Source organism: Cyrtonyx montezumae, unplaced genomic scaffold, assembly GCF_038088225.1.
Source record: "Cyrtonyx montezumae isolate F1298 unplaced genomic scaffold, pur_monq_1.0 scaffold_36, whole genome shotgun sequence".
NCBI classification, from domain to species: domain Eukaryota; kingdom Metazoa; phylum Chordata; class Aves; order Galliformes; family Odontophoridae; genus Cyrtonyx; species Cyrtonyx montezumae.
Window position 1 is genome coordinate 1,333,101 of NW_027072041.1, and position 14,517 is coordinate 1,347,617.

Below are 14,517 nucleotides of genomic sequence, written 5' to 3' on the forward strand. Positions count from 1 at the left end.
CAGAGAACTGTTTCCAACAACCCCTTCCATCCTGTGTATTTGAGATTGAGTGCCTTAAAACTCAGAATAGAAGACAAAACATTTCTTGTCAGCCATACAAACAAAAATCCTGTCTTTCTATAATGAAAAAGCAAAGTCTCAATGTTTAGGTGTATGCAATGCTAAAGGGGAATTTTGTGGTTTTTGCCTTTCTGCATTCTATATAGTAGGAAGCCAAAAACCAAAACTAAACCAACCAACCAGCCAAACAAACAAAACAACAAAAATCCCCTCAACTCCTTCGTAGAAACACACACATAATCTACCTAAGAGTCCAAGTTTTAAATACAGAATTATTAAATCACTTTGCAGAAAAAAAAAATTAAATAACTGGAGTAGCCATCTTAGCAATCTGACCATATGCTTTGAATGCCATTGCTGAAAATGGCAGCTCAAATATACTGCTTGTCAAGGTTTCAGAACTCTGAAGAGGTGCTGCCAAGAGATACATATCTGTGAAGTGTTTGCACAAAATATATGCATGCCTTTTTGCGGGTTCAGCCAATGTGCTGAAGCGCTTTACTCATTGTATATAAACAATAAGTGAGCAGATCAGACATCTTATAAACAAAGATTCTTGAGAATTTCTCTGCTCAGAGCAGACTGTAACACCTATTAACATTAATGGGAATGTCGTACCTAACTCTGTGCACCACCAGTGGAATATATATTCTTGTGTGCACAGTTAGATGCAAAATATTGTTCTTAATAACTTTTCTAGTCTGTTTGCTTTTATTATAATGTGAGGTATTACCAGAAAATTGTGAAAACAACATATGATCATGGAATATCCTTAAGACCTGTTTGTTGGGGTTGAACTTCACTAGCATGAAGCAGAGCATCCAGTTACAGTTTACATGTCAGATACGCATTTCGGTATTCCCTGCACTGGCTCAGAGACAAAAGACATTTGCTTACAGCATTTTGCTTCCAAACTCATCAACTACACCTAAAACACTTCTTATTGGCAAAATAACAAGGAATCAATACATACAACGTAAACACCTCATAGTTAGCTCTGAGAAAAGAATTAACTAAATCATATACTTTGAGACTTTGAGCAGTAGCAAAACCTTTTGCTACTTGCACCTTCAGACATTCACAGGAGTAACTTTGTACCTCCTTTAAGTAGGGTTAGACTGGAACAACAGCTAACAATTTCTGTGAATTTCTTCTGCTAAAAAAGACTTTAAAAACAATCTATTTTTTTTAATGATCAGGTCAAAATAAGGCTATCAATCTCAATAACCTGATATAAGTAGTTTGTGATACCCTCACAGTCAAAATACTCATCCAATTCAACCACCAGGGAAGATGTTGAATCATAGAATCATAGCATCCTGAGTTGGAAGGACCCAAAAGGTCACTGAGTCCAACTCTTGGACATTCTGTACATTCTGTCCTCGGCAATGGTGTGGCCCCCCACCTCCAAGTACTGTGTTCAGTTTTGGGTACCTCAATACAGAAAGGACACTGAGGTACTGGAGCTGGTCCAAAGGGCAACAAGGCTTGTGAAGGGCCTGGAGAATATGCCCTGTAAAGAATGAGTAAAGGGACTGTGATTGTTTAGTCTGAGAAAGAGGAGGCTGAGGGGAAACTGTATTACTCTTTTCAGATACTTGAAAGGTGATTGCAGTGAGAGTGGGATTGATCTCACTGGTGACAGATGACAGGGAAACAGCCTCAAATTGTGCCAGAGGTGGTTTAGGTTGGATATGTGGACCTTAAGAGGGAGATAAGAACCCTTTGCAGAAACGGTTGATAAGCACTGGAATAGGCTCCTCAGGGAGGTGGTTGAGTCACCACCCCTGAATGTGTTTAAAAGCCATCTGGATGTGGTGCTCAGGGACATGATTTAGTGGGGGGTTGTTAGAGTTAGGGTAGTATGGTTAGACTGAGGTTGGACTTGGTGATCTTAAGGTCTTTTCCAACCTGAGCAATTCTATGATTCTATGATTCTACTATCCTGCAATTGGGATCAAAGAAGATTTTAAATATAGTTTTATTTGGTTATTTATTTATTTTTTAAATTCAAAATGTAAGACCTCTTTAAGATGGAATTAAACGTCATGTTAATAGTTTTTACATCAGATTCGTATAAAGTTGCTTTCACTCCTTCAGAATCACAGAATTGTAGGGGTTGGAAGGGACCTCTAGACATCATTGAGTCCAACACCCTTGACAAAACAGCTTCCTAGACTGGGTTGCACAGGTAGGTGTCCAAACTTTACAACCTCTCTGTGCAGCCTGTTCCAGTGCTCCGTCACTGCACTGTGAAGAAGTTCCCATGAACATTTGTGCAGAACTTTCTATGCATCAGTTTTTGGCTATTTCCCCTTGTCCTATCATCACACGCTGCTAAGAGTCCAGCCTCGTCCCTCTGCCTCCTGCTCCTTAGATATTTATAGATGTGGATCAGATCCCCTCTGAGTCTTCATTTTTCAAGGCTGAACAGACCAAGGTCTCTCAGCCTTAAATACTGTATATCTGATCACAGAACGCTGAGTAACTAATCAACATTATCCCATTAACACATAACTCTCCATTTCTTAGCTACTGTTTCATTTGGAGTCTTCCTTTTCTTTAGGATGGAAAGTATTTTGTGAAGTTTCATTTAGACCTACAAGAGAATGTTAAATGTGAAATCATAGATGTTTCAGTAATTTATCCCTCTAACATATTTCACCACAAAAATACAGAAATTTTAATTCATATGCAAACATGTCTCACTCTCTCTTTAAAAACACAGACAATAAATTACAAGGAAGACAACCAGAAACAAGCTCAGATGTCAGAACACTATTACTCATGTGAGCTAGAACAGTTAAATCCAATGCTTAGAGTCAGGGCTCACATAATATGGTCTTTTCCTCCAGCTGGTCCTTTAGCAGCCATCTTGCTAGTGCGTGCTTTTTGTTAGCAGTAAGAAGCTGTATCATTTGGAACATTTATGTTAATTCAAATATTAAAAACAAAATGAAGGAAAAAAAACACAACTAAACAACAACTTTAGGACACTCTGTTGTACATATACTTCCTTCACTGAGAATTGAGAATGAAGTACAGTGTTCCAGAAATACAGTAGGTTGAAAAAGCTCTGAGGTGCATCAATACAGTCTAGAATCTACATCATTCACATAAACAGTCATTGGAGACTGAAAAATGAAATCATCAGCAAGTTAGTATTTTCCAACAAAAAAACACAAATATATAAAGAATGATCTTTCTCTGAAGACAAGAACAGTAGTGACCAATAAGTAACGTTAACACTGTTACACTACATTAAGTCAAAATTCATTTCTTCACTTTCACAGATAGCTGTTGCTCATCTCCTCCTTAAAGAAAGCAAAGCAATCACCACAATTCTCATTAAAGTCACAATACTGCACTTTTCAACAAGGTACATTTAATTGTGGAAAAACTCAACGATCCCCCCCATATGGCCAATCTGATCTGCAAAAATGGTATTAATTATACAGACCAATTCTTCAGGTTAGGATGACATTTCTATTTAACATCAAAGATTATTTAACATCAAACCTAGGTTGCTAATCCTTGACGTATCACATATAAATGATATGCATATACGAGTATGTGTGTGTATATATATGTACATATATTTATCTACTTGACCCAGTTATGAAATACTGTTCAAGTGAATTATTCTCAGCACTGAATAATCTGTTCTGTCACCTTTAGTTTGCACTGCAGCTGTTTCATCTCTAAATCAATGTTCTTTGAAGGAGCTGGTGTGACTTCACTCTTGCCAGCAGTTTGAGACAGATGTTCTCTCGACTTCGATTTTCCTTGTAAATCTTCCTTCTCCTGTTGCCATTTGGCCAGGTTGGAGGTCAACACCTGTTTTACGAACAGAAGGAACAATCACAATTGCATCCTAACAATACTTCTGCTGGATCATATCAGATGTTCTGTGGTTTAGAATTCAAGAAGAATGAAACAGTATATATTATCTATAATTATACTGCATTTTTGTTGGTTGAAGTCTCTAGTCCATGCAAAAAATGAAATCTGTCAGGAGAGGGAGGTAAAATAACATCAAAAACAATCCATATTTTTTTAAACATAAGCTGACTGAAGTTTGACTGTTGCAATTTTTACCATCACAGGCAAAAATGTTTACTTAAAAAAACAAAACAAAACACCTGTAATGGTAGTTACTGTTGAAACCTCTTTACCTAGAGTCTCTCTGGAATTCTGGAAATATTTCTATACTGATAAAGAAATACCAAGATTTCTGAGGCATCTAGGTGTATTAAATAAAGGTGGTTAAATGTCAAATCTGTTTAATGGTGACCACTGTATGCTCACTTGAATTGCTGTGTTGATAGCTGCGATAAAACATACGCTCTTCTCTTGGCTTTTGTTTTGATATTTGTAGGGCTTCTAGAGGTTAAAGCAAAGTGGACCAGCTGCACTAAATATCTTCTGGTTGGCTGGTCTTTACTCATGTTGTGTTATTTCTTCCTTTTCACATATATGCACCATAGCCAGAGAACCACATATTCCATAACCTTGACTCTAGGGCTGAGGTACTTAAGTGGTAAAAGCCAAGCTGGAGCAGGACAGGATAACAGATGTTAGTTGTTTATTCCACTGGGTAGGTCTTACCACCCTATACTGCAGCCAAAATGCTTCTCATTTAGCAACATAAATGCTAAGTCCAATTAGCAGACGAGGCTTGTTAGGGATTTAGTTCAAATAAATAACATGCAAACTAACTCTCAGTCTTGTTGCACTTGATTGACAACTGACAAGACATTTAATCTTTGAAACAATATATTTCATAGCACTCCTTACAGAGGCAGTCTTTTAAATTAAAAAAATATATTTTAATTTAAACGATAATATTACCCTATGAAAAGGGGAAAATAATCTTCATGATAGTGTTTAACTTTCACAAATCTGTAGTCAGCTGAAAGCTATTGATGGCCTAACAACTCTCTGTTCCTTAAGCTGTATCTTTTTATTCTAAAGAAGATTGTAATATCATAGTTTAACATAAGGAACAATTATACGAAGTAGTATTGGAAGTATCTCAGAATTAAAAAAAAATTGCTTGATAAGAAACTGGAGGAAATATTACAATTTGAAACAACCAAGTGTGTGCATGGTTAAATGCTTGTACACCAATAAAACGTGGGTGAGAGATGGTTAAAGACAGTGTACTCTTTTAAAATATTTTACTATTTAACTTGAATTTAGATTTTATACTGTTTGAGATTATTAAGAAAAAAAAATCCAATAAACATTTCATATGTGTGTTTATATACCCACACTTCCACACTGGTCTTATGAGAATCTCATGTATATCCATATAAAAGGAACACTTCTTATAGACATATCTATTTATCTTAATTACAAATCTTCAGAAAATCCTGCACACTTTATATTAGCTTAAAAATTATCACCAGCGCAAGAAAATGCATTCTATATATATATATGAAGTTGAAACTCTGATGGTATTTCATACCCAAGTATATTTATTAAAGCCAATAGGCAGACTACATGTGTATCTCAGACAAGTACTGTTCTTAGTAAAAGAGTTAATTTTTCTATCTGCCATCATTACTGACCAAGACATAAAGAGAGTTTACGTATAGAATAATTGGTTGTTCCATAATCTGTTATGTTATCCTCTCAATTACTGCAATATAGTTTAAAGTAGGCAAAATGAAGGTAATTACTTCTTTAGTAAGCAAAACAAGTAACAGTGCAGAAAGATATGGTGTAGAATAGTATATGCATTAGGTTAATTTGTCTAGTATTGCCAATGTTTCTACATGCAGAATTTCACGTTTCAGTGTTTCTATAATAAATAATTCATAAAAAGAAAAGAAAAAAAAAAAACAACCCAACCAAAAAAACCAACCCCAAACGACCATAGCTAGATCAATGTCTCTGATTAAAATTAGAGATTCCCCTACATCTGCCCAAGATAGAGAGCTACTTGCAGAAGTTTCTTGGATCATTTAAGACTACCGCTGCCAGCAAAACACATCAGGTCTAAAATGTTATCATTGCAGTGACCACATTGCCAAAAATGACAGCAAACAAATTGAAAAAGGAGCATAACTGAACATGTTCCAAAGAGGACACTGCCGTGTTGGCTATGTAATTTAGTTCACCAAGGAGGTAGAAAATAAGAACATGTATGCCATATGTAAATGTATTCAAATATTAAATGTGGAAATCAAACCTAGAGGAGTAAAGTCAAAATACACAGGACAAACCCCATTAATTTGCAAAATGAGACAAAGACAGGCACATAACTGCAATCAGATCAAGGCTTTCATTCTTTTTTAGACACATTAGATTTTTTTTGTGTGTTTGTTACCACGCACACAAATCCTGAGTGACAGAGTAGAAAGGATTTGCTCCAAGGGAAGAGGTCACTAGGATGAAAGGTAGAATCTTAAACACCAGCTAGACCAGATGTTTGTAAAGGAAGGCTACCGCTGTTCCTTCAAGATGTAGCGGCCTTTGTCTGCTGCACCTCCTCCAGAGTGTTTTGGCTTAACAGATGTTTATAGATTCAATATTTTATTAACACCCATCTATCTTAATCTCCTTGCTCCTGGTATACACATGAAACTCTGTTCTGCTATACACAAAAGGATAAGTGCTGAAATCTTAGTTTCTGTCCCAGCAGTGTAAAATTCCCAATGATTCAGCAACATTTTTTACCACATGCTCTCAGAAACAAAAATACAGAGAAGACTCAATGGATTCATGTAGGAAGCCCCAGGAAAAGACTATTGCTTGCCCCGTATCACAACTACTCAGTAAGAAGCTTCAACTACAGTCTACAGTAGACTCAGTCTCCTGCTGCAACTAGAATATATGACAACATTTCTGCTAGTTGTGACTGCCATTGTACTGCCACCGCTGCAAATGAAATAACAGGTAAATATAGTATTAGCAGATTAAATAGAATGTATTTCTCTGCAAGATATAGAGAAATGCAGAACAGGATGTAAATCAGGCATTCCTGAAATCCTCATCAAGCAATGACAATCTTATTCTACTCATTTCATAATTCAACTATAACCAGTATAGATATCATTAGATGTGTTAAGATCACACACACTTAGTACAAAATTCCTTATCCTAGAACTTTGGCTCACAAAAACAATACCATATGTAAGGAGATTTCTTTAGCAGACTTAAATACATTCAATTCCTTTTTCTTTTCTCTAAAAAATCTTGCAACATTAGGCAATAAAATAGAATTGCTCTGCTACAGAGCTCCTATAGCAAGTTACATTTTAAAATCCAACACTCTTTTAAAACAAGAACACTCTTCTCTCACAGCTTTAGATCAATCATGAAAAATATGAAAGATAAGCAGTACTTGTTGCAAACATAAACCATGAAAGACCTTTTCAAAACATATTTGCAGGTATTGAGGTACTTCACAATATCCAAGGCAATATTTATAGTCAGTCCAACTAATCTTGACCCCATTTCGTTCTCTTGAATCAAAACCTAATTCTGCCTGATGAGTCACAGAAAACAAAGCTAAAATAAATAAAAATGGTATGGAGCTATTTGGAAGTATGAAAATATATGTGTGCATTCTAGACAAGAAAGCCAACAGTGCTGCATACTTAATGTGATAACATATAGAAAAAGGCCAATAACTCCAAATAGTTAGTGGAAGTTTTCTTCACATGCGTGCTGATTACTTATCATTCCAGACATGCACAGGAAATATGAAACAGAAGTCTTTGGTGATTTAATACTCTATTCCTAAATTAAAACAAACATCTAAAAATGAAGAAACAAAAGCAAGCAAACAAACAAAAACCCCAAAAGTAAAAGTTATCTGCCACTTGTTTTTCTGCAATTATAGTAAAATATACTGCATCACTCAGTTGTTAGCTTTATTTCAGCCAAATGTAGTTATCAGCATCTGACTCTGTTTCACAAAATGTCAAGTAAATGAAGGTAATATAGAGGACTTTTTGCCAGTGCTTTAGGTAGTTGTTAGACTTCAGTAGCCTTTAGAGACCATTAAGTACCCTTTGGCTAATTGGCCAATGGTAGATTAATCCTCTTTTTATTCTAGCAGCACTATTTTAACACCCTTTGCACTCTGTCAGTGTAGTATCTGAATGACAAAATAATATTGCGCATGAATAATAAGCAGAAAAGTTAAATTAACATTTCATGTTTCACATGTCAAACCTTTGTGTCAGCGAAAAAAAACCTCTTTTAAAGCCACTGACATTCAACTTCTTTACACAATCTCATGTTGACATCTTATTGAGGTGAATCTTCCTAATTACTGCTAATTGCCTATCAAGAAAAAAAACCCTTTCCTTGAAGTGCAATTGTCTAGTATAGATGAACATAGCTCCAGTGTGCATTGTAAAGACAGGCATGACACTTGAGGTGTGCTACATTATTATGAGGTCATACTAAATATGGTTTGCAATGAACAAAGCAGCTTTTAAGAATGTTTAAGGCATTGAAAATGTCAATCTCTCATGAAGTGTTTAAATTAGTTCCCAGCAGAGAAATACAGATATCAGCATGCAGATAAGAGGCATATTTCTCTTCTCAGGTATTTTAGAAAAAAAAAATACAGTGGTCCTCTTGATAATGTCACTATAACACAATCAGGGTTCAACAGACTGATGAAAGTAAAGCGGTCACTTCACATGTATCAAATATAAACTCAGCTATTCTTGGGAATACAGGTGTTTCCACCAACAAATGAAAACCTATCAAAGACTGAATCTTTGCAATTATGCACTAGTATTGACAAAACACAGACAGTAATCATTGTTAATAAAGAACTATTAACAGCACAGAACTTCATAAACAAGTGGTTTACTTGTTATTTTTATATGGGCATTTTGTATCCAAATAGTGTTCATAAAAATAAAAATTAAAAAAAATCATTCTACAACTTTGAAAAGCTTAGTATTACATTTGGTCTGTTTAAGGCATTTTATGAAATGAAAAAAAAAATAATAATTGAAACTAGTGCAGATAGGTCCATTTTATTTTATTTTTTTCCTTTTGTAAATGACAGATATAGATCAAATCACATACATCTGTTCCAGAGAAACACACAAATATATTTGTATAAACTGATCAGAGTAATACATTTATCTGTAATAAACACAGAGAATCCTGAGTAGAGATCTGCATATTGGACAACTAATAATTTCTCAAATTATGGAAAAAAAGTAAAACTTAGGAAAAATGTGGGTAAGAATATTTCAGTACAGTGAAAATGCTTCTGAAAAATACAGCTTGTTTAATGATAGCAGCAATTCAAACTTATAAGTTTTGACCTGAAGCAACTAAATTTTACCCTGCATTCTCTATCAGTTTCATTTTACACCTCTCTATTAGTAAATACTACTGTACCCTATGCCTAATTTTTGTATTTATTAAGAACTCCATCTTGTTTTCAGGCTAAAGCAGTTGCACTGCTCCTTCTCTCCTTGCAAATTTCAAAGCATTAACAGAACTTTTAGCTAAGTACGTAATGCTATGTATGGAATTTTTACCATTATGATTAATTTTATGATCCCAACTATTTAATTTTTTTATGAATGAATATTGCAATGTGAAGATACATACTGGCAGAATATGTTACTGTTGTGTAGGATTTGCCACTTAAAGAATTATAGAACTTAATATATATGTATATATACGTTATAAAGAAAAATATTCATGATTGAAGTATTTTCTTCACCATGTTCTATAATTAAAGTTTAACTTATTTGAACTACTTCTACACAGACACAACATCCTACATTAAATTTTTGATCCAACTTTGTTCCAAATCTAAATATAACATGACATACTTCACAACACTTTGTCCTATTTTAAAGCATTTGAATGTTAGAGTAAGTTGTGAAGCTATGGCTGAAACAGAGAAACAGGTGTTTCAAGGTGCCCAGCACTGCTAGTTAAACAGATACTAGTTGATTTGAGTATTCCAACAATTAGGTACTGTTATATGCAACCAAAGACTTCCATTTGAAGCATAAATTCTGCTGCAACACATCCACACCTTTTTAGTGACTAGAAAAATTTCAACATAAGACATAGAATCCATGCAAACTTTTATAGTTAGGACCAGGTTTTGCTGCAAGATATTTTAGAGGGTTACGGAGTATTTATCTGATTTTCACAAAACATGACAGTTGGGGCAAACTCATAAAGCTAGAAATTTGAATTTTTCATCTAGGGTCAGGGATAGTGCTTGCCATATTCCCCCTGCTTAATCTTGATACAAGCACTGCAAATGAACTACTTGCATGAGAGCCAGTCAGGGAATTTCACAATCCCTACAACTCATTACGAATTTAACAGCAGCAATACTAAGTATTCATATGTTTCAGATAACACATACAAATATGCTGCACTAAAACTCATTGGGGGAAAAAATTAATAATGCTTCCATCTGTTTTTCGTATAGCTCACATAAAATAGAGAGAAACCAAAATGAAAATGCTATTTTAAAGACTGCTTTTAAACTTTCTTTTTATTTATGTTCTTATTTCCAAAAGCATACAGCTTTATATCTCCAAAAACTAAAATTATTTTAAAAGAAAATATAACCAAGAAAGAAAGAAAACAGTTGAAAGAATGGTGAAATATTAATTTAACCTCTCCCCATTTCCATCTGTTTTAGAAAGTGAACCATTTTCTATTGAAATACTTCTGCATCTCAAATGTAAGCAAGAAGGAGTCGTGTGCTTGTAGGGAAAACTGCTCCATCTCCCATAGTCTGGCCTTATCTGTAACTGTTCAAGTTTTCAGCCATTAAGGACTGTTTTCTGTCAACTTACAGAAAACATTTCTGTGAGGCTGAAGATGTGATATGGATATTTTGAGATAAAAGTTACTAAAAATACATGTATAAATGAGCTATTCTGAAAGGCGGGTTGCAGTATTAAAGAAAAAAATAAAGATAGCTTTGGATTTAAATGTATGCAATTATTTAAACATGCTATTTATAATTGCTTCAGCAATCAATAAAAGATTAGTAAATGTCCTCAGAAGATTTTTTATTTTCTTTTTAAATAGTCAATTATGTAAAAGCAGAACATTTTGTGTGTAGACTCAATAAACAAATTTATTTACTGAAAAAATTCAGTGTCCTCGCAGACCAAAAATACAGAACTACAATGAAGAGATGCAAAAAAAAGGAAAGACAAAAAATCTGAAACTTTTCTAGTTATGTATAGAGGTAATAGTGTATAAACATTAATGTATAGCATGTTGATATTCTATCCAAGAAAACAAAGGCATATTGTTACGCATTTCTAAGAAGCATGAGGAAGCTGATGATAGAAATTGTGGGGGAGATGCAAGGACAAGGGGTATTATTCAAAATCATAAACTGCCTTAAAAATTACTTCTAAAATGTACTGCACTTAAATTAAAGTGGTAATTTATCCCTGGATTCATCTAAATGAACCCCAACAGTCTTATCTTTAATTTGTAATTTATGTTATCGTTGGAATGCCTGCTAAAATTAAGGCATAAGTGAACAGTTTAAGGTAAAGTATTTCTTACATCACATATTAAATAGATGAAGAGACCATCAGATGAAGAAGCCATGTTTTCAGGATAATAGGTAAAATGAAATATACTTTCCCTTTATCATGATTATGATAAATGTTATGACTCATTTGGGCAACTATTTTTTTCACATAAATGAATGATTTAAAGACAATATTGTAACTGTGCCTGACTACTGTAATTCAAGGGTACAGCTTGAAGCAGATCTACAGCTGCCATTTCTTAGTATTTCCCTCATTTTGCTATGTTTGCTTCACTGAAATAAGAGGATAGAAGTTGCCTTGCATCGCAGGACCAGCTTTGAATCTGAATGAATAGAAGACCAGGGCAGCCATCAAACACAGTCTTTTCCAGTGCTTGTGAATCTCATGAGACATGTCATGGCTTGTGATACTGTATGACTATACAGTCTCCGTTACTGAGAAACTGAAGAAGTTCTTGTCGCTTTAGGTACCAAAGATATTTGGAGCGATAGAAACAAACCTGAACACAATACGAGCTATCACAGCAGTCCACTGATTGCTTCATTATTGCCAATGTCATTACTGTCAGCTGTCATTGCCAGTGACACTTAGGCTGAACAATTATATGGTCCGGAGCATTAGCAAGAAGGACTAACATTCTTCTATCTTCTCTAACAGTACGTGAAGGAGATCCAGGCAGTTCAAGCACACAAATGTGTCTTCAAAAGCATAAAAAATCTTCCCTTCCGGCTAGAAGAGGGGTATTAGTATCTAACTTCTGTAGAGATCCCAAATAATACTTACTGTGAGCTAGTATTCACTGTCTGCAATAACTAGGGTCCAAAACAATCACAAGGAAACAATACTATTGATGAGCAATCAGGCATGTAACCCAGATTTTTTTTTTTCAAAGGCTATCTTAATTGTAACACTTTCCTTTTCTACTGCTCATGAAGATATCTTAGTTCCTTGTTCCTAGTCATTTATAACCAGAAAGATGAAAAAATATCAAATGCATCCTGATGTTTCATGCATCTTCCTTGGGATACTTAAAAAAGGGCCTGTGCTCTTCTGGTTTGCACTCTTGGCTATGAGTATCTTTCAAGTGAAATGGAGGAGGAGCTGACCATGACCATTTTCCACAAAGTATTAAACTAAACGAAGAAAACGCAGTGTGGGATACCTAGACAGTCAAACACATAGAATTAGTGCTTTGCAAAAGACCTAACAATGCTGAACTGGTGTGGAAGATTCACATTTGTCATGGTTAAGTGTGGAGGAGCTCAGAAGAAACTAAGGACCTAGAATTCATAGAATCATAGAATGGCTTGTGCCAAAATGGACATTAAATAATCTGGTTTCAATGCCCTGTCACAGCTCAAACTCTTCAGACATGAAATATCATCTACACGTTCCTCAGAAAAGGAACATATTTGTATTTGGCAGTCTGTGGACTTCAGCATTCACTCAAATCCAGACACAAAACCAAAGCAACCAAATAAATGGAAAGTAAAACTCTGTAATTCTGTCATTTTCCACCACTCATGAATTTGCAGCTCACAAATTTGTCAGCCTTTTGAGAGAGATGGATGCATTATGCATATAAATACATCTTTTCATACAACATTTTTTCCCCTCTTGTATATTTTTATTTACATTTTATGTATAAACATCAATACATTTAAAAAGTTTAAATTAAATAATTTCAGTTGCTATCCACAGGTGGTTTTTCAGGTAAATTCATATTGTGAAAATGAAACCAGAGAAACTGAAATATAAAAGAAAATAATCATTCTACGTGGAAAAAAAAAAAGTGAAACACAAACCCTTATATTTTATAATATTGGTTTCTTCCTCATGTAACTAGCAATTTTTTTTTTTATTGAAAGTTCTAGAAAATTCTCAGACATTTCAATGTTTAAAATTGAAAATTGGTGGCAAATATATCATGGATAAATTTCAAATTAATATTGTAATAACTAATCTATACATTGAAAACTGATATTAATAAATGCATCTTTTTGTTTGGTATTAATAAATGCATCTTTTTGATATTAATAAATGCATCTTTTTTAATTAAATACTGTTATTATTTAATTTAAAACATTTTAATGAGAAGGTGCAACATCCAGTTTGCAGTTCACAGGGAATGTGTAGCTGAAACACTACTTACCAAAAACGTCTCCAGAAGTTGGTCACATTTGACCCTTTACAAACAGGCAAAGAGCACGTGGAAACCTGCTTTTTTAGTTTTTTCTATGACAGATGCTTTTGCTACTAACAAAAATGGTCAGCCTTGTTTAACCATTATTTATAAGGGAACAAACCTTCAAATATCAGTATTTTGTCAGAAACATTGATATTCTTTTGTGATAACTCTTGCTTCTTGACATCTTAATGTCAAACACGCACTGCTACATTGCTAACACCAAACTGTCTCAAGAAAAGCTAAATTCTTTAGAGACTATAATCAGAGTATCAGAGATTTCTAGTCAGAAGTGCACAGGAAATGTCTCCTTTTCGTTTTTTCAAACAAAATAGAAATTACAGATTTGCGATCTTTAGATCACTTTCACTAACTTAATCTAAAAACAACAGTATGACTATATTGTGCAGGACGTTCCTAGTGATAATCATGCTTTTTCAACATCTGATATAAAACACAGTTATTGTTTCAACAAATATCACTTTGCCTGACCTAGAAGATAGGACGAAGGAGTAAGACAGTCACGTCCAATTCCTCATGGATTCTCAGCTTGGATCCCTGTCTTTGCACAGTTTACCTTATGAACATGATCCTAGTGACATTTCACAAATTCCTGGATAAATGTTGCTACTCTCTGCCAGAAGAGAGACAGGCTGCGTCATGCACAGATCAATAATAGCACTGTGTTTCATCAGTCTCAAAATCAAAAGTGCCTCATCTGGCAAAAGCCATGGCCCT

General features: G+C 34.5%; 1 protein-coding gene across 1 annotated transcript in view; it reads right to left on the minus strand.

Annotated features, from left to right (window-relative positions):
* Positions 1-14,517, minus strand: part of CNTLN (centlein) — a 194,148-nt gene that overhangs the window by 30,272 nt on the left and 149,359 nt on the right. The window contains exon 19 of the mRNA XM_065745640.1: positions 3,733-3,897. Coding sequence (XP_065601712.1) covers positions 3,733-3,897 — 165 coding nt within the window. The remainder of the gene's footprint in view (positions 1-3,732; positions 3,898-14,517) is intronic.